The 27,277-nt window shown below is 44.4% G+C and overlaps 1 protein-coding gene across 1 annotated transcript; it reads left to right on the top strand.

Annotated features, from left to right (window-relative positions):
• Positions 1 to 493: 493 nt before the first annotated feature.
• LOC115391520 (ethanolamine kinase 1) lies at positions 494 to 27,256 on the top strand. The gene is made up of 9 exons (XM_030095792.1): positions 494 to 634; positions 4,820 to 5,082; positions 6,016 to 6,168; positions 13,678 to 13,826; positions 14,233 to 14,316; positions 14,878 to 15,038; positions 18,074 to 18,147; positions 25,522 to 25,587; positions 27,169 to 27,256. Exons 1-9 carry the CDS (start codon positions 494 to 496, stop codon positions 27,254 to 27,256), a joined length of 1,179 nt encoding a protein of 392 aa, XP_029951652.1.
• Positions 27,257 to 27,277: the final 21 nt, after the last annotated feature.

The following is a 27,277-nucleotide window of genomic DNA, read 5'->3' on the forward strand; positions in this document are numbered from 1 at the left end:
GAACATGCCAGGGCACATTATACACATCATTGAATATTTGTAACATATTTATGGTGGAAAATAAGTATTTTTAAAGTTGAAAAACTCCTTAATGCACCTTTAAGACTGGACCAGCTGAGAAGTGGATGACCAGTGAAACACTAAACACCAGTGGTTAATGTGTAAACGATCGGCGGGGATGAAGATGGTCACAGGAACATTGGCCCCTGATAAGCAGGGTGGACTGCTGTCGGACAAACAACAATCGGAGTGACTTACGGATACCACAGGTGGCTTTCAAACTGTGAAAAAGTGTTTGGGTTTAGAAAACCATCATTAGGAGTTCATTGTGTGTATTTTTGAGTTTTTTTTTGTGTTGTCTTTTTGTCTGATCCCTTATTTTGTCTCTGCTCATCTTTTGATCATTTTTGGATGTGGCCATAGTCCTGCTGCGATAGAAATCCTTCTGTCTGGAAGTCCTCCTTGCTGAATGCAGAGACTGGCGGGAGTGAAAATGGACAGCGGGTTTTCTCTAGCCGGGAATCCGCTCCTCCATGTGGACATCCACATCAACGAGCAGCAGCCTCAGAGGGGCATCCTGCAGCTGCTGGGCAGACTCCGTCCTGACTGGAAGACACAGGACATCCAGATGAAGGCAAGTCAACGTTTCCGTCTCCAAATGGAAGAACTGTGCGACACTCAGTTCTATTCCAAGTTTAGCCTTTCCAGCAGGGAGTTTGCATGTTCTCCTTGCCTCTGTGACCTTCCTCCCACTGACCCAAAGCATGTTTGTTTGGGTAAGTGGTCACAGTGGCGTGAATGATTGTTTGCCGTGTGACAGATCGGTGACCTGTAATGTCAGGTTAATCAATTGGCCAGTTGCTTTAGGTGTGATCAAGCTGTGGCGATCCAACTTAAATTCGGCAGGAGGTTTTGTTATTGTAGTCTAACGGAGGCTCCCATAGCATCAATCTCAACGTTCAGCCTCTCGGTTCTGGATTGTTTTCTTTCGCTCATGGTATTCTCAACCCCAGAGTGGGGACTGGAAATCCTGAGTAAACCCAAATCTCATAAAGACATAATAGCGTCTGCAATGTGGCGCACTTATGGAAAATATTAAGTGTTAAAATGTTATACGGTGAAGTTCCATCGGTAATGTTTCCCTTGCCTGACATCAGGTTTGAGTCTGTGTCAAGTCCAAACCTGCATTTTCACTGTATAAACGGTAAAGTGGCTCTCCAGATATAAAAACAGTCTGACTGACAGATCAGTCTGCGACATAATGTCATGCTGTTGTTTCATGAATGTCACTTTGATACTGTAGTCCAGCTGCAGTGCTTTTTCTTGACATCAATGTCCTCTCTTTCCTCTGGGTACTACAGCTGACCCCACAATCCCCCCTGCCAAATTATTTGAACGGTTTTAAATGGACAGTACGTGTGAACCTGAGTGATTACCAGTCTCTCAGTGTTTGAAGGAAGCCCATTAAATACTCCTACTGATGGACTGTGCGTCTCCCAATCTGTCCCACTGACTTCTGTTTTTAAGCTATTTATAGAAACTTTTAAACAGGGCCTTAATAAAAGCAAAGACGGCAGGAAAACAAGCCTAGAATAGCTCTCTGTCCACACACACTGCAGCTACTGTCTTGTGTCAAATCCAAAATATAACATACTTAAATCTGTTGCTGAATAAATATTGAATGGTTTGCTGAAAGTGACCCAGCAATACAACATCTCCTCAGTCCTGTCATGAAAGGATTCTGTTTTTCAAGACTTATATCTTCATTAAGATCTCAAAAATAAATGGAAAGTATCAAGATATTAATCACTAACTCTAAAACAGTTTCCTGCGCTGAGCCATCTGGACTTTAAATGAGAATAAAACATTGAAAACACACTCTGTGTGGCTGTATGATGGGTGTGGATGTTATTTTAGAATATGAGTTTAACGTGCATCAACAATGAGATTCAGATCTGCTCTATCTCATTTTATTCTAAACTCTGTTATAGAATGAACAGTTTCTTAGAGCTATACTGCATAACTGCTCGCAGTGAACTCTAGAATATCACCAGTTTATCCAGTGAAAAGTAACTGTCTTTCTTTATGACTTTTTTTTTCAACATTTTTAAAGCATTTGCATGTATTTACAGTCGGATATTTCCAGGTGAAGCAGTCTCCATCCTGTAGTTCCACTTGTGCCTCTGTTTGACTCGGTGTGGGAGACGAGCCAAGGTAACCAGACGACCACGGCAGACTGCGACGCTCGCTCAGTTAGCCGAGTCGTCTGAGTGTCTATTCAGGAGAAGATACCTTCAATAAGGTCCCGTGTGCAAACAGCAGGTCCAATCTTTCTGAGAAATGGGGTTTATGTTTGTTGGGCGACCGCGCGTTGGGGTGGGCGACCTTTCAATCTACACCAGGTCTGGTAATGTACACAGAAGGAGTCCATGTTTGTCCTCAGCACTCAGATCCCAGAAGATCCTTTAATGGAGCTTTTAATCTGGAAGATTTCTACTGAGCTCTATCTATCTATTGATATAATTAAAGTCTGTGTGTGTGTGTGTGTGTGTGTGTGTGTGTGTGTGTGTGTGTGTGTGTGTGTGTGTGTGTGTGTGTGTGTGTGTGTGTGTGTGTGTGTGAATAGGTTTCCATACAGCACCCGCAGAGACCATCAGCCAACAACTGACAAACATCAACAGACAGAAACTTGATGTCTCTCTGAAAAAACTTTTTTTTTTTTATTGTTGTGTATTAAAGCAACATGCACATCTTTAACTAAATGTCCAGAAATCGATTTGATAAAAAGAAATGAATCGACATGCCGAAGCAAATGCAGCACAACAGAATACATCTACAAATCAGACACAAAAGAAACTTCATAAAGCCCCCCGCCGCCCCTCCCCGCTCTGTATGAATACTTCATCAGATGTCAAGGTGGCCATGTTTGTTCACTTTCCATCTAGATGGAAGCGGGGTTGTGCGCTCGTCCCTGCTGGGGTTCAGATGACGCCTCGGGGGAGAGTGGCAGGGATTCTGAGAGAATCCATCAAAGGACAATGAATGTCTGAGGAGGCTTCAGCAAGCAAACACTGGCTACCGTGGTGTTGTGGTGTGTGAGGGACGCAAGCTCTGGTTTCTCACATCACGGCCTCCCACTTTCTGGACTATGAGAGGATTACCCAGAAACATGCAAACGCCACACAGAAACCCCCTCAGCAGGACTGGAACCAGACATGGTCACACTGAGGTGAAACATGAACCAATACTTTTATGTATTTTATTTCACCTTTGTAGACCAGCTGAGGACCAATTAATAATAATAATAATAATAATAATAATACCTTTAATTTGTAATGCACTTTACATTTGAATATCTCAAAGTGCAACAATAATAAAAAAAAAAACAAAAAAAACAAACAAAAAACAATAGATGTTCTCATCTAAATTCTCATTTACAATCACTTCCTGGCCAAAAGGAGGTGCAGTGATCCTTCATTGTTGATGGTATGGCATTTGTGGAAATGGAGAGAAGAATAAATGTAGAGTTCTAAGATCCGTTAAAGACGATTCCATCAGCAGAAAACTGAAATGAGGAGCGACCACAGGAGGAACGAGCTTCGGGTATGACCTGACTGGTGAATCAGTTTTTATGTAAACTGGTATTTGTGTTGTGAATATTGAGAAGGGACTGTAACTGTTGAAGAGTTTTCCATTTGAAAAGAAGCGAGAGTGTTTGTCCATGTGAAGAGTTCAGTTTATCGTTACGACCAAACACTTCAAACAAAGGACTGACCAGCTTGTCTCTGTGTGAAGGAGTTTGCATTTAGATTGTTCAACATCTAAAAGTTGTCCCTGTGTTTGGGATGATTGTTGAATTACTGGTTTAATTAGTTCTGAGAGTTTTGGGAATTTGCGCCGCGTTGTCTCTGCTCTGACAGCTCAGCTCTCCTCAGTTCACCTTTTAGGTTTCTTGCGTTTTGTTTTGTTGAATTCTTTTATGGCTTTAGAGTTTTATTAACTGATTTGAAATATTTGCTTGTTTTTGAAATTTAGAAACACATTTCTAAATCTCGGTACGTGCCACCCAGGACTGTGATAACGCCTTGCATGTGGTTTATGGTAGCTGTGGCTCAGTTGCAGGTTCGATCCCCCATCTGACCATGTGTTGATGTGCCCCTGAGCAAGACACTGAACTTCAAATGGATGGTTGAGTGCTTATGGTCTTCACACACGGTTTGGCAGTTTAAAACGGGCGAACAGCTGAATTAATTCATACACAGCTGTGACTGGTTGATTGGACGTGTGTGTTGTGGTATCACATCTGAGATTCTTGCATTCAGTCTGTTCGTGCAGTTTTCTGAAATGTATTTTTCACGTGCACAAACAGTCAGTATCTGGGAAATAATCTCCCCATCTCTTTTCCACTAACACTTTAAAAGAAGGTCTCGGACAAATTGTGAGTTAATGCCACTGTGTGTGGGCAGTGCTGGCCTGTAAATGATATGGAGCCAAATGCGTGATCCTAAAGCCAAACATACAGCAGCTGCTGGATGCCTCTTACTTATCATGCAATACTCCATGGATGTGGTGATTTATCCAAGATTTCCAGATATTACCAGTAACAAACTGAAATTTTTTAAACTTGCACAGAACAACATGACAAACTTTTCCAGACCCAGGTGGCTGAATGCAGGTGGCCTCCATGAGAGCACCCGTCTAAGTTTCAGAGAAATTTAAGCTTTTATTTATATTATAGCTTCTTTACATTCCTTGCTTCTCCAAAGTACGGCGTATTTTAATGTATTTCTGTGTTTTTCCTGGATTTCTCTGTCTTCAGACGTTCACAGAGGGCATCACCAACCGGCTGATCGGCTGCTACGTGGGCTCTCTGCAGGGGTCCGGCTGCGTTCTGGTGCGGCTCTACGGCCGGATGACGGAGCTGTACGTGAACCGGGACCGGGAGGTGGAGATGTTTCAGGTGCTGCACAGCCACGGCTGCGGCCCCGAGATCTACTGCAGCTTCCGGAACGGCATCTGCTACGAGTTTGTTCAGGGAACGGTGCTGGACGACGAGCTGCTCCGGCAGCCCTCCATCTACAGGTCTCCGCCGCCGCACACGCCGCACACGCCACACACATTCATTTGATCCTGCTGTGAGATTATGACTGGAGACCGATGGAAAGCTCTGTTACTCGGTTGTTTTTTGCATATTTGCTGATGTGCATATTTATTTTGTCCATGCTTGTTATCAGTGGATACGAAGGCCTACAGTGGGATTCCAGGTGTTTCTACATGTATGTTTTCCTGTTGTGCGTTAAGGTTCGCCAATTTTCACGGTTGTAAAGCCTGATCTCAGTTTTGAGACTGTGTTTGGACTTCCAGATGTTATTTACGTGACTCAGAAGGAAATTAGTAAAAGTCATTACAGTGTGAGCATGCAAGTGTGTGTGTGTGTGTGTGTGTGTGTGTGTCTAGATCTTTAAACACGAGTGTTGAGTCTGCAGTGAGTCACTGGTTTGGGACGTCACGTGTCCACAGTTCATCTCATTTGTGCTGATGTAGGAGTTTTTTTTTTTTTTTTTTCTAAATCATTACAGCTGAGTCATGCTTCATGTTGAGCAATGCTGTTTATTCATGCCTCCAGTTTCATTCATTATTCTCATGATAACAGGCCGGCGTCATCACTCACACGCGCAGGGCTGCGGGACGCCACACGGCCAGCCGAGGCCGACAGAGTCAGGGCCGCGACGGCCATCAATCACCCTGCTCCGCCTGCTGCCCTCTGTGGGGAAAACCCGGGGAAAAAAAAAAAAAACCAAAAAAAAAAAAAACTTCGTGTCACCGCTAAGATGCTCAAGAACGAGCACTCAAGTGGTCAAAAGGTCACAAATGCAACCAGGCCCATTTTTTTGAACAGAGGAGCAAGATAAGAGCGCTAAATGGAAAGGGAGTTGTGTTTCTGCTCTGATAATGGTTGTTTGTGCAATAAGAGCGTCAGCCAGGCGCATCTGAGAAAATGTTTTCTCTCTGCAGATTGATCGCAGCAGAGATGGGGAGAATCCACTCGATCCGGCCAAGCTGCGGTCGGCCTGTCGAGCCTCTGCTCTGGACCAAGATGTCCCGCTTTCTCACACTGGTGCAGGGCAGCTTGAAGAGCGGCGCGGTCCAGCAGCGGCGCACGAAGAGGTACAAGCCTGCGAGAGCCGTCAGATTTCAGCATATTCACCGTGCGCGGTACGACCGTCACCGCTGAACACGTGCAGCCAGCTTATTCTCTCCGCTGAGCCAGACTTCATCTTTCAGGCTTCTTGTGCCAAAAATGACGTGCAGTGAATTGATGGTTTGTTAGAGATCTGTTAAACTTGGTCTGGTTCAGCCGAGGACACAAACCTCCAAACGCTGATCGGCCGGGTTTTATACGGAAAACAGTGCACGGCTGCAGCGGTGTGGCCTATTTACTGTAAATATTCTGATGGACAGAAACCTTTTAGGGTGCAGTGGGGAAGAAAAGGGTCGGTCTAAATGTGCTTAGTATACAGATGAAGTTAAACGGAATAAATGAACAGCATTGTCTAATGGAGAAGAAAGATCCATACACTGTATTAGTTCAGTTCAGTGACGTTCAATCAATATGGTTAACAAGAAAACAACTTAACACAGGACAAATGCACTGTAAAATATCTGTTCAGTTTACAACACAAATACTTTACATTCCTACGGTTTCATCATATACAATAAAATAATGTCAAAGGATTGTATAATATGCTGCTGAGGCAGAAGAGCTCACAATAAACCCTGAACGTAGAAGTTCAAACTGTACAGGACGATATGATGGGAGTGAGGCGGAGTGTGTGTGTGCTGTGGGAGTCACATTGTTCAGGGAGGAATTACACATTTCCCTGTGAATGTTTTTTTTTTTTTTTTTTTTGAGGCATCATGAAGCGTGTCTTGCCATCCTTGATGGCGATAACTGAAATGAGGGTGATCAGGGTGGCTTTCCTTATCGCTGACAGAATGTAGAGCTGTGGTGGATTCGTTTGGGGGGATTTGGTCCTTTCACTGAAGTATGCCGTTTATGCTTGAGAGAAAAACAGTGAGTATGCCTGGATTTAAAAAAAAATATGTATGCATGAGAAATTCAGAAAAAAGGGCTCTTCAACGTCTAGAAAACAAAACTTTGTTTGCGAAAATTTGCAAAAGAAAAGTTGTTTTTTAAGACCTCCCATGCTCAGTCAAAGAAACAGCAGTAAGCTTTAGAAATAACCTTCTGGCATGTGGAAGCTGCGTTCACTGAACTTGATGAACTGAAAGAAGTTCATGAAGAAATACAGAAAATAGTTAACTTAGTATGTGCTGCCGATTCTTTACATAGTCGATTGCAGTTTATATATAACATAACAATTTCCACAGGACACTGTGCAACCAAAGCTTAACCCAGCGATCCCAGCCTGGAGAACAACTGGTGGTTCTGTTTTAACTCAACAGCGATGTTCAAGTGTTTAGAAAAAGCAATAGTCTGTGTTTAACAGCGCCGAGCAGGTGTCACTGTACAACATGAAAACACTTGTAGAAACAGTCTCTTTACATTTCTGTTAATGAGGTCAAGACGTGCATGAATCAAGTGTCTCACTGAACTCATTTGTACAAGTTTTAAAAGTTCTGAATACTATTTACCTTTATAATAGCTTCCAAACTGTTCTTGGAGTGAAACATGGAGTGATTTTTTTTTTTAATGCCATTGAATGTACCATCATCCCCAGCAGGCAAAAGAAAAAGCAAAAAAATCAAATCACTGTATGACACAAAATACAGAAACATTTCCAACACGCAGAGAGTTTTTGTCCTTACACATCCAAACATATTTTACATGGATTGTTTCTGTTATTCGCATTAGGGACCTTCCAAAGTAAGCATGGATCCCATTTCCAAACAGCTCTTAGTCACTTATTTAAAACATATTTCACCGAGAGAGACTGAAAAAAAAAAAAGGTATTACAGCTCATCAAATATCTAAACAGCCACTTGGTGAGACTGCGAGCGAGTGTAAACTAAAACTACAGCTAATAGGAGAAAAACACGAGCGATTTTCATTACAAAGCATCGTTTTTAGTAAGTTCTTATTATTATACCAAAAGAAATACGACAGTCAGTGCTTCAGAAATGTGTTTTCCATGCTGCACATTCATAGAGATGAAGATCTGGTCGTACTTGAGGTCAGGATGGATAAAGTCACCGATCAGTTCTCGTTAGAGACGGGATGGTTTCAGGTTAATGTGTTGTTACGGGTGAGAACCAGCCGTTAAAGCTCCATGTTCAGCTACCTGTGGAGCGGAGCGGCGTATGCAGCCGCGCTCCTGACACAAACCAGCCACGTTTTATCTGGAATCCAGCAGCACTTCCAGCGATGCCTTATCGTTTTCTCACATTTCTCAAAGCCGCCGCGGCGCGGCTCCTCGCCGCCTTTAAAGACAGCGGGCCGCCGGATTCCTCCCGGCGTGGGGACGGTCGGACGCCGTCTCCCAGGGCCGCCATTGGCCCCGGGCACGGCGGCGGGGGAGTGGCCCGCGTGGCAATGACATTGCGTTATCTTTGACAGGGGTCGCGGGGTGAGAGGTCAGAGGGGCAGACACTACAAAGAAACAGACGCTTGGCCACGAGCTTCCTGCAGCGCTCCCCCTTATCGGTCAAATGTTCAACATTGTTTGTGTTTGCACGGAGAAAAGGGTCAGAAGTCCACACAAGCCGAAGGCAGACCTGCTTTTTTAAAACATTTTGGCAAGTGGGTGAGATTTTTAGGAAGTGAGAGCGCAGAGGCTGGTCTACTGGAGCTTAATATAATGTTTTTTGTTTTTCTGACACATTAAAGAAAATCTGCTAGAAATAGACACAGACCCAAGTTCCATCCTGTGTTTGGTTCCCCGAAATGACTGAAAGAAAGTACTTGAATGTACATGGAAAAGTGAGAGTGACGTTACTTTTGTCTGTTTTAATTCAAACAGTTTCAATCTTCTTGTCAGTACAGTGAGATGTTCTGAGATGAAATAATAGCAATTACAGAGAAAAACAATCATCAACAACGAGAAACATCATCGAAACATCAGAACCAGCAACACGCCGGCAGCAGCAGAGAACTCACGGAGGAAAGCTGCTGTTTATTTACGGCTGGTAAAGCATCGCTAACACAGGGTAATGTTAATGTTGCCGAAAGGCTTTGATCAGGGCTGATGAGCCGCTCCTCCAGTCAACAAGACTTTCACTAAATATCGCGCCGAAGATGCTCTAGAATAAAAGAGTTCTGAACACAGAACAGAAGAAAACCAGCTGTAAGAGAAAAATGTTTACCGGTCGTTTTGTTCAGGAATTTTATTTAATTTTTTTTTTTACAGATGAGCAGAATATATCGTGCTTGTAATCAAATCATCCTCTTTATAGCGCCTCACTCCGTCTGTAGTAAGTGTGAGGACCTACAAGGAAGCACAATGCCTCTCAACAACCTCGAATGACCTTCGACAGCCTGAAAGCACCGTCAGCCTGAAGTCCTGAAGAGGGAAAGTGTTACAATCTCAAACATCAACGGAGGATTTTCCACAGAAGCCTGGGGTCACGGACGGCGACCCTCACTGAAGACTCGCTCCTCCAGGTCAGGCCAGGATCGGGTTTCTTTCACAAACCAAGGACTTTCAAGGAATCAAAGATAGCGACAATCTTTCTCTCACTCCGAACTTTGGAAAACATCACATCTATTACACTGAGAAAGTGTTTTTTGAGTGAGAGTCCTGAAGTTGGGAGAAGTGCCTGATTTGCCTGAGCGGACTGCACCACTTACACAGGCCCAATAGATGGTGCTATATTGTGAGACATTTGTGTGACTTGGTTCATACGCTGAGAGGGGGAACAAGGCAATTCAGAAATGATCTGCAAATTGACAATAATTAGAATATAAATGACTAGAGTGTGGGAAATCTATAATGAAATGGTGGAAGGAAGGCTACAGCTGAACTGGAGGAGTGAAATTAGTGGCTCATTTAGGTCTGAAGCTCGTATCTGCGGTGTGTGTGTGTGTGTGTCTGCGCGCCTATTTACTGGTCTCTCGAGTGCAACGGCACGGCATAGAGGCGAAAACAGAGGAGACCCAAAAAATGAGAGGAAAAAGCAAAAGGAAAGAAAGAGATTTAAACAAGCATCAGAGAAACTTTTGTACTCGAGAATGTATGAGTGCTGATATGAATGTGATCTTCAGAGGAAATGGCAAAAGAAAGCCAGGGAGAGAGGGAGCAGGAAGAGGCTGCACCTGCAGAGGAGGTCTTCAGCTCCCACACCACCCGCTGTGCAGAGAGAGAGAGAGAGAGAGAGAGAGAGAGAGCGAGGCTGCAGCAGCTGCAAGGGTTAGAGAGAGAGAGAGAGCGGCGCAACTCAGAGATGGGAGAGAAAAGAAAGAAAAGCAATGGAAGGCAAGAGTGCAACCTCCTCTTCTTCCCAAAGGCCCCCTGCTACGTCTCCCGTTTGCACTCCAGCAAATCGCATAAGACTGCAGAAGGGAGGAGAAAAAAGCGAGGGGGAGAAATCAGCAGTGCTCGACTGGTGTTTGAAATCATATGTAAATAAGGCACATTGATAATGAAGCGCCAGAGGAGGAAATTCCACTAATTACCTTACAGAGACTTGACAGGGAGCAGGAGGCGAGCGTACTTGACGCAGTATTTTTTCTGAAAGGGACAGAAAAGAGAGAGGAAAAGATCTGATGGCAAGACGACAGGTTTCCATTTAAAGCCAATGGGAGTCTTTCATTTCGCTTTTCACTCCCAGTAATCGCGGGTTTCTATGATAAAGTCAGTTTGTTAGGTTCAAGGAATGGATGGGATGAAAAGGGAATCAGGGTGATTCACCATTCAGGCGCGTTGCTTTAATTCACATTAGAGAGGAGATAGATAAATTATGCATGTCAGAGGGGGTTGCTTTTTAAATAACAAAGATCTCACAGGCGAGGAGATGAATCCAGCACCCTATTCTGGGCCTATATCTTTAGAAAATGCAATTTGAAAATAAAATTCACAGCACTTGTACAATTTCATGTCTGAATACAAGTAATATAGCACTTCCTTCAGTTACTTCATTAAAGTGATGGAAAGTTTAGCAGGAAACAGCTATTTTAAAAAAGGCTTTATATCTTTCCATACTCTGTTGCAGGTATAGTTTGGATCTCAGTCTGCTTTCATTCCATCAATCAGCCCCTCTGTGTGTGGATCCTCGCAGGGCAGGAAGGAAGGCTGGGGGGAGATAATATAGAAAAGTGATGCGGACGTGTCGGGCGGAGTTGTATATCTGTGTCATCACTATAAACAAAGCTCCTCTGCTTTTTGCTTTTATTGTGCGTTCCTGGCGGGCCTCACTAAATTATGTGGCGCAGTGTGTATAATCCTGCCGCGTCTGTTTGTCCCCCCGTCGAATAAATAGGTGCTGTTTAAATTACACAGTTTAAAGTATCCTCTTGTCGTCGCGACCGAAAAGGAAACGGGGAAATTAATTGGGGGGGTGGGGTGGGGGGGTGCTTGCACAGCATTTCTTCCAGGTGCATTTTTGCACTGACGTCCAAGGACATTAGTGCCTCGTCTGATAGATTGAGTAATCAACAGAGTGCAAACAAGGCATGTAACCTCTGGAGGAGGCATGCGTCACTCTGCAGACATGTTGTTCCCAGACAGGGCTGTCCCTGGTCTGAACGGCCCCCCACCCCCTTCACCCCCCTCTGCCATAGCGAATGATGTTTATGTGTAGCATGCACAGCAACTCACTGGTGTTTCTTTGTAATTCACACACATTTCTGATCCCAGGGAGACACCCAGATAAAGGTTCTCTAAAATGATGGCGATCCAGAGAGGATCATGAGCGGCATGTTTGATTTTTACACCGTTCAGTCCCACCCTGATCCTGGAGGACCCCTGTCTTGCATGGTTTAAATGTTTCCTCAGATGAGGGAGATTTTAAAGATGTATAAGAGAGGGGCGAAGATACTCATTGATTTTTAAAAATATGAAAGGTAAATCTGCGTTATCACTGGTTTAAATGCACTGAGAGCACAAACCTCCACCTGGCGGGATTTTTTCGCTTCCAGCATGATGCTAGAATCTCAACTCATTCTTATAAATTTAGTTCCCAGAATATAGTCCAAATCTCTCACAGAATGTAATCCTTTCAGCCTCGGCAGACAGCCCGCTATAATAAAATTCATTCATAATTTTAACTTTTACCAGATCTGTCCAGCTACATGAAGTCTCTTCTTCTTGATATTTTATCAAAATCTGTAAGTTTTTGAATTGTCTTTGTTTGCAAAACAAACCAGTAACAATGAAAAGATCAGCCGTGTTAGTAGATCTGTTTCCAGGTCATGAATTCTTACATTCTAACATTTAATAGAAGGCAGGTCGCTTCTTTAAGTTTCACTTGAAAAAAAGAAACGGAATGAAGTCATCTAAGTGTAAGTGCTGCTGCTGAAAATAGCTGAATCTTTAGGAACATGTTGGCTCTCATTTCATGTCTATTTTGAGCATAAAACCTGTTTTTCAGTGGATTTCCACCTTTATTTCTTGCTGGTTGTTGGATTTTCTGTCTTCACAAACTCGCCTGGTGCATGAAACACATGCATGGAGGGATAACTGTGACAAATCTGCACATAAAGGCCACCACAAACTCTCCAGTCCTCCAAGAAAGGAGTGAAAACTCTTTTATTTTCCAGTTTTTATGATGCAGAGTTTTGCTTTAATTGTTGATTGTATGGTTTTATACCGGATTGTTCCACTTGAGATTTGAAAGTGAAGTTCACCACCAGTGAGGGTTGATGTGTTTCAGCTGCTTCCTTCTGGGGTCACACAGTCGATCATTTGATCCTTATGTTTGATCAGTTTTATGGCAGATGATGCACTTTATGACAAACCCGAGCAGTTTGGGGGTTAAAGGTTGCTGCTCAGGGACCTTCGGTACCAGCGCCAGCAGCTGAGACGCTCCATCGTTTCATCACATGATTAAATCCTATGCATTTATGACATTTTATTTCCGTCCAGTCTTGTAATCCTCCTCGCCCCTGACCGATTGCTACAGTGCAAAATGTGCCACATTTCATGCATTCATGCGACGGGCCCTCATTACATGCTCGCCGTGCATGTTTTCATCCTCCCTCTCCTCACTGTGCCGTGCAAGTCGTCCATGATTCATACAAATTCTGATTGTTTTTTTCACCGTAGATGCTCTTTTTTGGCGTTTCCTGTATAAAAACGTAGAAAATCACGGTCGACCTATGTCTGTCTGAGAAGACAGAACGGTGGCTGCTGCAGCTCGGCCCCACTTTCTCATCCTGTGAGATTTAAACACAGCAGGACAGCCATGCTTCTGAGACCCAGACCAGCGACATTCCTCGTGGGTGAACGGTTCTCACAGGCAGGTGAGTCAGGACGCGTAAGAGGAAATCCTGGGTGTGACTGAGCTTTTAAAAGATCGTTTGAGGAGGTGGTTTCAACCAAATGGTGCCTCTTTTTTTTAAGGAGACACACTTTCAGTGTCTTTTTTTACAAAGATAGTTTTGTTTGGATCAACTCAGTGTCCGCGAGGTGACGTCTGAAAAACCCTCTCGTTTGTCTTCTTCAAGCCGTTCCCTCTCTGACCTTTTCCGCCCTCTGACCTGGCTGCTCTGGCGTCCTGCAGCTCGGCGGCTCTGCAGGAAGTGCCCAGCTTCGAGACGCTGTCGGCGGAGATGCAGTCGCTGAGGAGACACCTCTCACCCCTGGACTCCCCCACCGTCCTCTGCCACAACGACCTGCTGACAAAGAACATCATCTACAACCCCGCGGACGGTGAGAGCGGACGCGAACGCCGACGCCGGCTCGCGTCTGTAGAAACTCCGTCAGACCGACTGAGAACAGAGAAAAGCGAGGGAACGTTCACGTCCCTCAGCTGAGACTCCGACTCGGAGACGTCTCAGTTTGTTAGTGAAGCTGAAGTCAGGAAGGACCAAGGTGGGTTTTTTTTTTTCATCCTTCATCCTTCAGGAAACCTTCACTTTGCTGAAAAATGTTTTCTGATTAAATATTTCTCCTCATTTGTAAAAATCCTTTCAATAGCACCTTTTTTTTTAATAAACTCTCACATCCAGGGTACGTCTCAGCGAGAAAGAAGGTTTAGTAGCTTTGATAGGAGGGTGAAGGGTCGCTCTGGGGCGCCGCCACACTCACTGCTGCGAACATTCTCCTCCTCCATCAGGGATGGTGAAGTTCATCGACTACGAGTACGCCGACTACAACTACCAGGCCTTCGATATCGGCAATCACTTCAATGAGTTTGCTGGTAGGTGGAGAAAAGGAGATGGTTCTGCTGTCATCTGGACGTTCACGGCTGCAGCGTGCCTTCACTGGAATATGCAGAATCATTTGTTCACTCGGTGCGATGTCTTTGACCCGGTCAGCATAGTTCTCTGCTTTCATGCGCCATGAAACTATGTCCTTCTTGTGACGCTGTCTGGACAAATTGCTGCATTGAGTGTCTGCTCTGCACGCTGATAAAAGTGGCTTTGATGAAGCAGCTGTGTCACAGGGACGGTCTGAACACTTCTGGAACAATCGGCGTTGCAACACTTTTAGATTTAATGTCCTCACTCGAGAAATATCAGTAATGTTTTTCCAGCTGAAGCGCCGAGTGAGAAACTTTAAAATGCAGATGAGGAATTATTTCAGAACAAGCTGAAATCTGACAAGTGGCTCCAGGTTCAAGGAGGTGGTTAATAGAAAAAAACTCACATAAAACATTGTTTTTTTTTTCCCCCAGCTGATGTAGTTCAGTGGCCAGCATTCAAAACTCACAAAGTGTGCTGCTAACATGTGTGTGTGTGTGTGTGTGTGTGTGTTGCAGGTGTGAACGAGGTGAACTACAGCCTGTACCCGAGCCGGGAGCTGCAGAGGGACTGGCTGACGGCCTATCTGGAGAGCTACAAGCACAGCTCGGGTCGGGAGGTCACGGTCACGGAGGCAGAAGTCACACAGCTCTACATCCAAGTCTGCAAATTCTCACTCGTGAGTGTGTGTGTGTGTTCCCGCAAACTCTGCCTAAACGCCGCGGCGTGGCATTACGCAGCGCCTCGGCTCTTTGGAAAGTGACAACTCTCTCAACAGTTATTTCCTTTTCTTAAGTTGCTGCTCTTGGAGGGACTCAGATATCTTGATATTATGAGATTAGTGTGTGTGTTTCAACAATATCCATGTGTGAGCAAGCCTCCGAAATGACAGGGTGGCAACGCCTCGCCATCACATTTCAGCAATTTACTTTTCCAACACCTCCCTGCCTCGCTCGCTCCCCCTCGCAGCTGACCCGCCGCCGCTGGGAGTTTGATGGACTCCGTCTGAGTTGATTAGAAACTACCGCAGGGGGAAAATGAAAAACAGCAGCCAAAATTATTTTTCTTACAACCACAATTTTCATTCTTTGGAGGCTCAGAGCGGCGCGGGGCTATCTGTCTTAAAGTGCTTTTCACGGCTCCACACAATATGCAGAATTGTGCGGCCAATTTCCAGGCTGGTGTGAATGTCTCTTGAAATAGCGCAGAAATGATGAGGAAGCATATTACTCTTTTAAAATAACTCGTCCCTCGGCCAAAAACACAGAGGGACGGGGAAAGTGAGGAGAGGGGGGAGGAATATTGCCTGGAATGGAGCGAGACAAGCGATAACATCATGTTGATTGAAATCAGATTTTTGTTTGACAAACCAAGGAGGACTTTTAGACCGGAGGAAAGAGAGAGAAATTGATCACTTAACAAGCCAAGTTTCCAGCTCAGCTCGTTTTCGACAAGCCGTGTGTCAAAGCGAAGGAGGGCGAGTCTGTAGACCCAGAAATATCACAGGTTTTTAACGCTTTTTCATTTCATCAAAGGAGTTTTACACGTCTATGTTAAAAAAATATCCACAGGTAGCTGGATCCTGTGTTTAACTATCAGTTTAAACTTTAAATTATACATGGCTGTCTTTTGCTTGTATTAATAAATATAAAAACATTAAAATATTTGACATTTTTACATATGAAACTGCACGTATGATTGAATTTATAATCTGTGTATTTTACTTTTTTTTTTCCTAAACAAAACAAGCAGTTTGAATGAAACTGTGATGGATCATTTTTCGGCGTCATACAGTGAATCTTAAAGATTACCGTTTGCTTTCATGAGTATAAATCAGAGTGTAATGCTAAACTGTGCTCACAGAAACAGTGTAACGTCATTGGCTCACAAAACACTGCAGATGAACAATGTTTAAAGTTTCAAAACGCTCCGTGTTAACTCGGTGTTAACGTCGGGTTGTGAATATTTTAATATGTTAATATCATCTCCATTCAATCTACTGCTGCACATTTCTGACAGGCAACATCTGATCATGCAAATGGTGCACGACTACTGTTAAACAAAAAAAAACAAAACACATTTCTATGAGCTTTTCAAAGCACACACACACACCACACACACACACACGCCGACAGTAAAACGATCTCTCCTCACAGCTGGTAAAACCAGGTGATCGTGTATAATAGGCGTTGGAAATCTGCCACGAATTAATTTTTCTATTCTACTTTTGAATATTGTGAATATTTTTCTTTGCTTTTTTCATTTAAAACGCTGCAACGTAAGCCGCTCCGTGTCACTGCTCGTAATAATCAAACTACATTGAGCAGACACTATAGCTACATGTCAGTACTTAATAAAACAGATGAATTGGGGGTGTGGGGGGGGGGGTGAGGCGGGGGAGGGGGGGAGTGTGGAGGCAGGCAGCGGCGCTGATCGGAGCGGTGAGGCTTCCACGGAGCCTGGAGCCCTGCCAGCTGCCTCTCTCCCATCCTAATCCCTGGAAAACCTGTGCCAAGGCGCAGCGGGGTCTTTACGAGCCGTCCCCTCCTCGGCAGGGATCCCCCCCGTCACGTCGGCTCTGTGATGCCACTCCACACACACACACACACACACACACATCTCTGATCCGCGTTTTTCTCAATGGCTCCCCGTCACCGCCGGCCGCTGCTCGCCGTTAGATTAATGCCCCCTTAATGGAGAGAAGTTATTAATCACAATGGAAACACGCTCAATCTCTCTCTCTCTAACTGGGGGCAGAGATTACAGATGAAAACCCGCCAGGGAGGGAGGAGGGGGGGGTGGCGGGCGAGAGGAAAACCGCACATTGCTCTTCAAGCCGTTTCATTCCACCCTTTATTTGATTATCAAATAAAAATGTGATTATACCGCCGGGCCGCAGAGCGGAGGCCTGTCTGGATCGTATTAGGACTCGCTATTAGTGGCCTCACCATGAAGATTTACAATAAGGGTGGAGAACAACAGAAATTTATGGAGGCATGGAAGTCCGAAAGCCTAAGTGAGCAAAGCCATTAAGGAGGGAACCATTCAATACGGAGGTTTGTCATTTTGACTTAGCGGCGTTCGGCTGAGCTGCAGCAGAGACAACAGAGGAGGTCACCTGAAGAACAGGGACAGAAACACACACACACACACACACACACACACACACTTCTACGCTGAGAGTCCTCCAGACACACTGACATCCGACCCCGCCGTGACCCCCAGCAGGGTTCAGGGGGCAAGAGAAGAAGTGAGCTTTTGAAACCTAATTGGATCAAAGAAGCCTGTGAGAATTTCACTGTGGTCAGACGGTCCTGTGAGGTGTCCTTTGTATTCACTAAACTCAGAGGACTCATCATTTTACTCCCTTCTTTCACGAAGTTGAACCCAAATCAGAATAAAAACGCGTCAAATGATTTCGCCAACCTCGCACAAACTCAGTCGTCGTCCCACAAAACAGAGGAGTCCTGAACGAATGCAATCTTCCAAATATATCACTACTTAGCAAAGATGCTTTTTAGGTTTTGATGTTTCAAGTGTTTTCATTTACTCGAGCACTGGGAGTCTGGAAAGTCACAATGGAAAAATCTGAAAAACCACGACGTGCTTTGAAAATCAGTCAGCGGTAAATTGACCAAAACGTGAACATGAGCCACCGAGACTCACTCCTCTCTCTCTCTCTCTCTCTCTCTTTTTTTTCTCCTCCTCCACCAGGCATCCAACTTCTTCTGGGGTCTTTGGGCCATCCTGCAATCACACTACTCTTCAATTGAATTTGACTTCCAGAGGTTTGTAATCCTGACGCACGCTGGCAGACACCAGGGCGGTGGGTGGGGGGAGGTGGGGTGTGTGTGTGTGTGTGTGTGTGTGTGTGGGGGGGGGGGTCTCATGGGGAGGAAATGCATCGTTCAGTCGACATAACTATGTAAACTGAACCAAATAGGCTGCAGGAACTGCAGTTTTGTCCCTTGTGGGGGATCTGAGCATCTGTCCCGAGAGTAAAAGACCGACCAAAGTTCTTCTTTTGTCTTTGCTTTTGGTGATATTGGAAAAATTATTCATTCAAAAGTTCAAATGCGAGTGTTTTCGGGTCTTTTTCTACATATATCCCGTTCACACGACAACAACTTCAAGTGAAACTTTTTGAAAACACTCAGACTCTGCATGTGAGAAGAACTTTGTAGAAGCAGAACACGACACTTTCTGGAAACCAGGGCACCGTCTCCAGTTCAGCAGTAGCTCCTGCTCCTGTGAACCACGGTAAACGGTTCTGCACATGCTCAGTAGATGGACAGAAACAACGATGGCGGCCTCCAGCGGTGTCCAGACCCCCCAGTCCACATTCTCCTGGACTTGGAAGGCTGGAAGTACAAATGTTATTCAACATATAAAGAAACACTTTACAAAATTATAATATTTTCAGTGGAGACAAAAAATATTAATTCAGAACATACTCAAAAACTCTCAGTGTCTGCAGTGCCTGACTTTACTTTATTCCACTCTGCAGTGTTTTGAAGGTTATTGAAATTTTTAAAAAGCAAAGATTTGTTTCTTTAACCAGTTAGTGCAAATTAAAAGTAAGGAGCTGCTAGCCGAGCTGTCAGTTCTGCATTAAGAGTCATGAAGCTGAAGCTTTCAGGATTTCAGACGGGGGATGCAATTTTCAGCAGTCCTGCAGAACTGTGTGTTTGAAAGAAACCCGTCGACATGCAGACGAAGCAGCAGACGAAGTGCATAGAAATATGAATCATACAAGGAAAACATGTAAAGGATTAAACATGGACCATAAAAATAACAAGCTAATGGGAGCTTTTGCTATTAATTTCATAATCATAATCACTGATACCAGAAGGTAGTGGTGTTATTTCAGTCAGCTAAAATATCTGCCTTGCTCGAAAAAAAAATCCACTTGCAGTATTGAGTTTGTGGTCGAGAAGTTTCATCCATCAAACCTAAAGCAGAAATTGTTAATATCCAGATCCATGTCCCCCTGACAGGAAGCACTACCTTCATATTAACACCACTTGAATAACTGTTAAACAAAGACGCACATAAAACCGCGCAGAGAAATACGGCCTGGGCCGGGTTTATTGGGACCGCCGTATTACAGCACTTAACATCACCATCCGTCACCCAGGAGCTCCCAGGCCCAGCAGCACATCCTGTCCGCCCGGCTCAGCCGCTCAGTATTTTAGCGCCATGTTTAGACAAATAAGATCTTTGTTAGGATTGCACGACAAAGAATTTGTTGGCGGAGAAACTGCAAGAAAGGACCGGGAACTGGAGCGCATTTCAGTTTTCGCGGCGCTGTGTATCTGCATGTGGGGATCAAACAGGCAGAGAGAGACACTTCTTCTTCTCTTCTTGTCACTTCGCAGCGCAGACATAATATTTACACGTGAAACTCTCGGCCGTCGAGCCACACATCACGACGAGATAAAAGCTCCACCTCTCACCAAGTCGAGACATCAAACCGGCTTTATTCCAGGCCGCATGAAGGCCGGTTATCAGGGGGAGGCGTCCCCCGCTGCCAGCAGCAACCAGACAGTAAGAGTTCAGGAGGGCAGAGTGTTTCCCCCCGCAACAGTTGTGGCGGTGATACTAATCAGTATTGACATACGGCACCCTCCCCTCTGTGTGGCTTTCTTTGCCCGCTCGCCGGATCAGCGGCGGGGCCCCCGCCTCATTTCGATCTGGACCTCAGAGGAAATGTGATCCAGAGGGGTGCCGAGGCACAGAGGCGCTATTGTTCCCGGGCCGCCGGTCCCGCCTCGCGCACACGTCCCTCATCCCCGGCCGGGCCGCATGCGCCTGCTGGATGTCTGCTCCTCTAAGCCGCCGGCTGAGGCCGTCCTGAAGTGCGTGGCGAGGGTTGGGTTACGTCTCCTTAACTGGAGGGTTAAACTGAAACGAGCTCCGAGAGCTGAGGCAAGTCTCCGGTCTGAAAGCGAACCCTGCTCACACACACGCTTCCAAAACTGTTGCGAGGCGTCCTTTCTTCTTTGTGCCGTGCAGAACGAGGCAGCCCTGATGGCAACGGTCAAGTTTGTTCTTCCTCTCATCGTTTCTTTAATCACACCGACAGCGGGAACATAATCTCATGAGGCCGTCCTTGTCATTTTTTTAAACAGTATAAAGCATCCTACATTTATATTCAGCAGGAAAGCAGTAAGTAATGTCACCGCACCTTTCTCATCCCGGAACAAAAGCTTGGATTGACTGGATGAAAGCTGAACCGCAGCACAATAGATAAGCAGAAGCTATTAGAGGCTCATTCAATTTTTTCAGACTCTTATCTTTTTTTTACTGACTGTATCAGACATTAGATGATTTCAGAATCGTACACATGTCGGGTGAGTGCGGCGCCTTTAACGAAGTCGTACCAGCTGGCTGTTCAGCTCCACCTTTGTCCCTCATCTGGAGGCTTATAATGAGGAGTGATGCAGACAGACGAATGGAGCGACAGGTTAGCTGAACTCCATTCAGACTTTAATAGGTACGAAAAAATACACAGAATTAGAAATACTCCTAATGTCTGATAGACTTGCTCAGTGTTGACATGTGAAAGCCCCACTGAGACCCTGTTTACACCACGGTTCAGGAGGAAACTCATCGTTTTCACATTTTCATTTCAGAGAAGTTTTGCGTACGCACGCGTTTGAAAATGATGTCTGTATTTTTAGCTCTCACTGAAACCACAGGTGAGATTCTAATAGTTTATGAGCGATCTCGACTGAGACTACTTGCTTCAATTGAAATGTAGTAAAAGAAGTAATTCCACTGTGTGTGTTAGGTGGCAGTAGTGAGCTGGAAATGCAGAAATGACCCCAACAATAAACCTGCTGAATCATGTAGTGCATCCATCACCACCTCTGCAAAAAATATGGATTCATTCTCGAAAGGTTTGTTAAAAATGCTCTTGTCTAATGTAATGGTGCTCCGCAGTGCCCCCTGGTGGTGCATTCAATTACATTTGTTATTAAAGGTTTCTAAGGCTCTCTGGAGTAAAAAAAATGCACTGTCTATGAAACAAGTTGGATTGACTTACAGTGGCGACCCCTTGTAAATGAGAGTAAATGAAGAAATGATTTGCTTTAACCATCAACCGCAGCCGGCTTTAAAGAGAATAGTTTTACGTCCCTTCACTTGCGAGGCGGTGTTGGAGTGTTGCAATAAAAAAGCTTGATGAGTGACGAGAAGCTTTAGTCAAATCCACCGTGTGTGTGTGTGTGTGCGTGTGTGTGTGTTTGTGTGCGTCTGAATTTCCTCCCGCTATTATCCCCCTCGAGTGGAATCCGCGCCGGCTTCCTGACGAGTGACGGGCGTCGTCCAGGCCGCGCGCTCTAACCGGGCCCAGATGTGGATGTGACAATAGGGAGCCACGAGGGGAGCGCCGGCCTCCTCCCGCCGCCCGTATTTACTTTCCTTATGTGATTTTCCTGGTGTGTTGAAAGTGTCTGCGAGTCAGCGGTTTAGATTTGTTGATGTGCTGGCACGGCGAGCTGTTATTTGACAAAGACATTATTATGAGGAAATGAATGAGGAGGAGGCCCACTGTTTGGAGTAGCCCCGCCGCACAAAATGAGGGACTTGTGCACAAAAGCACATTGTGAAACGGAATACCTGCTTCGGCGGGACTTCATTTTCCCCCGGCTGCTGCTAAATAGGAAAAGGTCTCGGTTTCATCTCTGACGATGATGAACATTAAGCGGCCAGTTTGAGGTGTCGGGCTTCATAAAAACAGGGATGAATGGGATCTCCTGTGAAGCCCACTGTTCCCTTAAATGGTTTTACTCAAACATAATTCCCCCTCTGAAGGGGGTGGGTGTGATGGGCAAATAGATTCATACCACAGGAGTTGACTTTTTTTTGATTGTTTGTGAATGCCTACTTCATGGTTATTTGGCTTGATACTAAAGATTGAAGTGGCGTTTCAAATAACGCTGATTCTCTTTCAGCAAAAGGACAAAATACGGCCATTTGTAGCTCATATCAACATCATGTTGTCTCACAGATTTTCTAACGGTCCAATTACGAGGGTCCAATATTCATAAAATTCCCTTTATAATGGCTTTCTAACAGTAAAATGTGTCGCCATAGCCTGTAGAAAATCTGTCATCTGACTCACTGAATCTCAGAGTTTCCCTTCGTGACTCCATGAGGGGAAATCACCACTCCTCTCTTTAACCCTCCCACAGGTAGATGAGCTCTGCCCTCTGAAATTACCACCGGGCGCCATTTTTTTTTTCCTCCTCGCAAACGTTACCATTTAAAACAGACTTGGCGAAGGTGTGACTGAAGCGAGGCAGTTTCTCTGTTCACTACAGGGTTGAAAACAGTATAATACGGGACCTATAATTCCAAATATTGACTTGAAATCTTTAATGTCCGTCATCCTTCAGGCAGTTTGAGCCTCCTGCTTCAAGCTAAAATCTAGTTCTTGACTGTGAGTGAGCATGGGTTCACGCAATTAGGGTGGCATTCACCACAAAGACAAAACAAAACAAAAATCTGTCTGTCCTTCTATGAAAGTTAATAGAAACCTGTTTTTAGAGTATCACTGTGAAGAAATGTTAAACCACCGTATTTTTTCCTGGTTTTCGAATCAGAGGAGAGATTTTATCGGCTTCCGTTCCGTCCAATCAGGAGGAGGATTTCTTCCCCCTGACGTCTGAGTGAATGTGGGCGCCGCCAATCACCCGCCGCTGAGCACAGCCAGCTCCGAATGAGGTCCGTCAAGAGAGAAAGCCTGCCGACGGGCGCCAAACCGCAATGAATAAAGTGAAAATTGTGCACAAGCCACTGCCAGACAAGAAGTAAAGATTTTTATTTTCCCCAAATTCTTCATTATTATTAACTTTTTTTTTTCCCCCCCTTTTTTTTTTTTTTTTTGTGGTGAAGTTGAGACACATACCGCACCGCCTGTCTCTGTCAGGCAGCTACCAGGCTGTGCTTTATATCTAAAGGTCATCCTTTAGCGAGGCGAACACTGCCAGAGAGAAACAATTCTGAGAAAGGCAGACAACAGCAGGCAGACTCTGACACAATAATTAGAGCGCGGTTTTAGCCAGAGATGCAGGTGGGGAACAGAGTGATGGAATACAAGTAACTAAAAGGCACGTGTCTGAATTATCTTTTTGTCTCACCCGGCAATAAGAGCGAGAAAACTGATTCGGCATTGAGGAGTTCAGTGAAAGCACTGATTAAAGGACAAACTCCTCTCTGTGCCTCCATTTTCTGTGCTTTTGAAACTTCACTTAATTTCAAAGGGTATTGTATAATGGCCAAGGGCAACAGCGTACTCAGACATCAGATTTATTGAGGCGTTCAATAATATGGTTTGAACAAACACAAAAACCACTTTTCTCGCAGTTAAGTTCTGAAATGCGCTGAGCTTTGGCACAGCTTTCAGACTCAATGCCTCGCTGAATAGAGACGTGATGCCACATTGTTATGCAAGTTGTGCAAAACAAAAACACGGTGCCCACCTCAAGCGGCGAGCAGGACGCGAACAGTGACCCGCAGCGAAGGCACAAAATAAAAACATCATTGTATATCAGTTTGCAGCTCATCAGTACACATCTTTATGCTTAATTTATGAAGCTTGAATCCTCCACCTTTTGTATTAGACAGCCCGAGACCCCTGTTAGACTCGGTAAGAGTGTTCCAGCCGGCTGAAAGCTCTGAAAGCTGTTAATATTTCCAAGGCCAAAGATGTCAGAGGACAGAAACAAACCTTAAATACAGATTTAATACGGAATAATTATCTTCATTATTAAGATTATATACTTTCCATGTCTATTGAGACACGTGTGAGAGTCCCTCAAGCTGTTTTACTCATGAAGATGTTTTTACGGCTGACGGTTTGTGCCGCTGCAGCCTCGGCTCCGGCTTAATGTCGTTTCTGAAGAAAACAGACCCTGACAGTGTCAAAGCCTCCTAACCTGTTTTCTCTTGAGACTTTTGTAAACGGTGAAACTCCAACTTGTCACACAAAACACTGGCGAGTGGAGATAACAGCAACAAAATCAACAATGCTAAAGCTATGATGGCTGAACAATGAATCGGCACGCAGAGATTCGGTGTGAGGCTGCACAGACGACACAGCTGGTTCATTGAGTTTCACATTGAAAGCTCTTCTTTCAAATTAAACATCTTCACGATGCGAGAGTGATCAAATAAAAAAAAAAATGGAGCCCTGAGCCTCCACACGTTTAAATGTAATACCATGGAGTTTCATGGATTGATCTGAATTCTGAAACAAAAAAAAAGAGTAAATTCATCTGAATGAGCTTAAAAGAGAAAAACACAACAAGACAAAGCAGCGTTCACAAAGTCAAAGCTGTGGGAGAAACAGCAGCAACACAACAGAATCAGAGGAGCCTGAAAACATAGGAAATACATTATGACAAAGTCTGCAAACAAAAGTCGTGGTGAACCAGGTGAGAAAATGTCTCTGGTCAGTTTAAACAGCAGCGTCTCTGCTGCCTGCTGAACTCAAACATCAAGCTGAAGCAGATCACACCTGGCTTTGTTCATTATTCTATTAGCATCAACTGTATTTTCTGTGAGCTGAAACACACACACTTCGTATTCCACGATCAGAAAGGCAGACATGGTAACGCAGGGTCCATCAGACAGACACACACACACTCACTGACACACCGAAGGTTCACTCATTAGTCTAAACTATAAGAGAAACCACACACATGCACATGCACAGGGAGAAAGTGCAAACGCCACAAAAACAGGCCTGTTTACTGAGAATATTAGGACAAATAAAGATCTGTTTTATAACATCCAAGAACATTAAAGCGTTACCTCGGGATTAATCCACACACTTCAGGATGTCGTACAAGTCTTTCATTTTGATTAATGAAATCTTGCTAAACTAAATTTTGTGTGTGTGTGTGTGTGTGTGTGTGTGATTGTGTGTGTTGAACTTGTGCACTTTGTGAAAATACCCACTGAAAGTATCCCTTTCAACTTAATACATATATTTTTAAAATGCTGAAAAAGAGAGACGGGGAGAAAAAAAAAAGGGAAATTTGAGTGATTTCATTTCATTAGAAATAACACAAAACCTAATACTTCTAACCTGCTCATTGTCTGCTCAGCTTTGTTGTGATCTGATTGTCTTCTGTCGTCTCTTCTTCACTCAGGTACGCCACGGCGCGACTCAACTACTATTTCGAGAAGAAAGAGGAATATTTAGCTCTGGCAATGAAGTGATGAGTTAACTAAGTGAACCGGCATTCCACCTGCTGCCTTTCATGCATTGTGCCAAACTGTTACGGAACATAAAGTGAGCTTATAAAAGTGCTCCCCTTTGTCTGTTATTCCAGGCTGTAATCGGAGATCATATGTTTAGCTATCGCTGTGATTTTTTAAGATTTCTTTTTGACCGCAGTCAGCGTGCCGATAAGCCGATCTGGCGAATCGAGATGGAACTGATGCCAGAAACGCATTAATTGTTCCCACATTCAGGCAGGCCACAAAACTAAGCAGCTCATAAAACCCATAAGAGGGTTATTTGCAGGCTTATTCGGGTTTTCTTCACCTTTTTTTCTGAACAAAAAAAAAAAAAAAAAAGGTTTTCATTTCAATTTATTGTTGCTGCCATGTTGGGGACGATTTGTTCATCGGCATGTTTCTTTCCCTGAGGCGTTGCTGTGAAGCTGTGTTGTATCGCAGGGTGTTTTGCATTTCTGTCAAATCAAAAATCAATTATTTGCCCGGATGTGCAGTGTGGGGAAACACTGGAGTTACTTTATTAGCTACCACACAGAGTAATGTACCTGCACTCAGAGTCCTGCTGAAGGTACATTACTGTAGCTGGAGTTACTCTCACAGTATTTTGATTTATTCGCATCAGGCAGTCCGGGGAGTCATTTTCAGCTTCGTTCAGAACAACCAGCGATGTACCAGCCAACAAGATAAAACCTGCAAATACTGCAAGAATGTCAGAATTTCTGCTAAAGCGCATAAGCTACAACTTACTGCAAGTATAATCTGATGTCTGATCTATTGTCTTAATAACATTCTGACAATAATGTACTGTACTAATGTACTCCATCATGTGTTACAACAGAATGTGTTCTTGGTTCTCTTCAGTGAATTGTGATCGATGTTTAGTCAAGTTTGCATTATTCATAAACATTCTACCTCTTTAAGCTGAAAAGGTGGATTTCCTTTTGGAAGCATCTGATATCGTCATAGATTTCCATCCTGTTGCCTGCAGCTGTAACGTCGCCACGCTGTCCTGCTGTTCATGAAATGTGACTTACCTTGTTGGGTTGCTTCTGCGTTAACTGGTCAGAGGTCCAGCAGGTCTCAGAATCAGTACCCGGCCAGTGTGTGTGTTTCTGAACAGAGCGGAACGATGAACACAATAAATTTACAGGAAAAGAAAAGCATGTCCTGCAGCCTGGTTTTGTTTGATGTTATGCAACTTCCTCCATCAACACGTCAACGCCACGTTTCATCCTGTGCTTGTGAGAACTCACCACTGCAGGGAATCGCCACAAGCAGATAGTTTTCATGTAGACAACCCTGACCACGATACACGGTACCTGAGTGAAACTGTGTGATGATTAGCTAATGCGAGGCACTAATGACTCTCAATTTATTGCTGAACTTTACTCACAGTGATAAAGTCACTAATTCTTTAAATACAATGGCTTTAAAAAGAGAATATTTTGATTAATGGTGTCAAGAGTCCCTGAAGCGACTTCATTGTCTGCATCTAACCTGACAAAATCTCACCAATCAGCGCTTTGCTGATGAGATTTCTCTGTGCAGTGTGTCAGTTTGACATTAACTCCTGAGCACGAGCGTTTCTCTTTAGATCAAACGGCAGGGACGGTAATTTCTGAAGATGCCAGACATCATCAATAACGATTTAGCAGGAAAATGCTG

The sequence above is a fragment of the Salarias fasciatus genome, chromosome 7 (genome assembly GCF_902148845.1).
Source record: "Salarias fasciatus chromosome 7, fSalaFa1.1, whole genome shotgun sequence".
In the NCBI taxonomy this organism is placed as follows: domain Eukaryota; kingdom Metazoa; phylum Chordata; class Actinopteri; order Blenniiformes; family Blenniidae; genus Salarias; species Salarias fasciatus.

What these genes read in the sequence shown, in the direction of transcription:
- LOC115391520 (XM_030095792.1), top strand. Translation starts at nt 494, where the DNA reads ATGGACAGCGGGTTTTCTCTAGCCGGGAATCCGCTCCTCCATGTGGAC. An exon ending in TCACTTCAATGAGTTTGCTG is followed by an intron (nt 14,317 to 14,877) that starts GTAGGTGGAGAA and finishes TGTGTGTTGCAG; the next exon opens with GTGTGAACGAGGTGAACTAC. An exon ending in TATTTAGCTCTGGCAATGAA is followed by an intron (nt 25,588 to 27,168) that starts GTGATGAGTTAA and finishes GCAGTGTGTCAG; the next exon opens with TTTGACATTAACTCCTGAGC.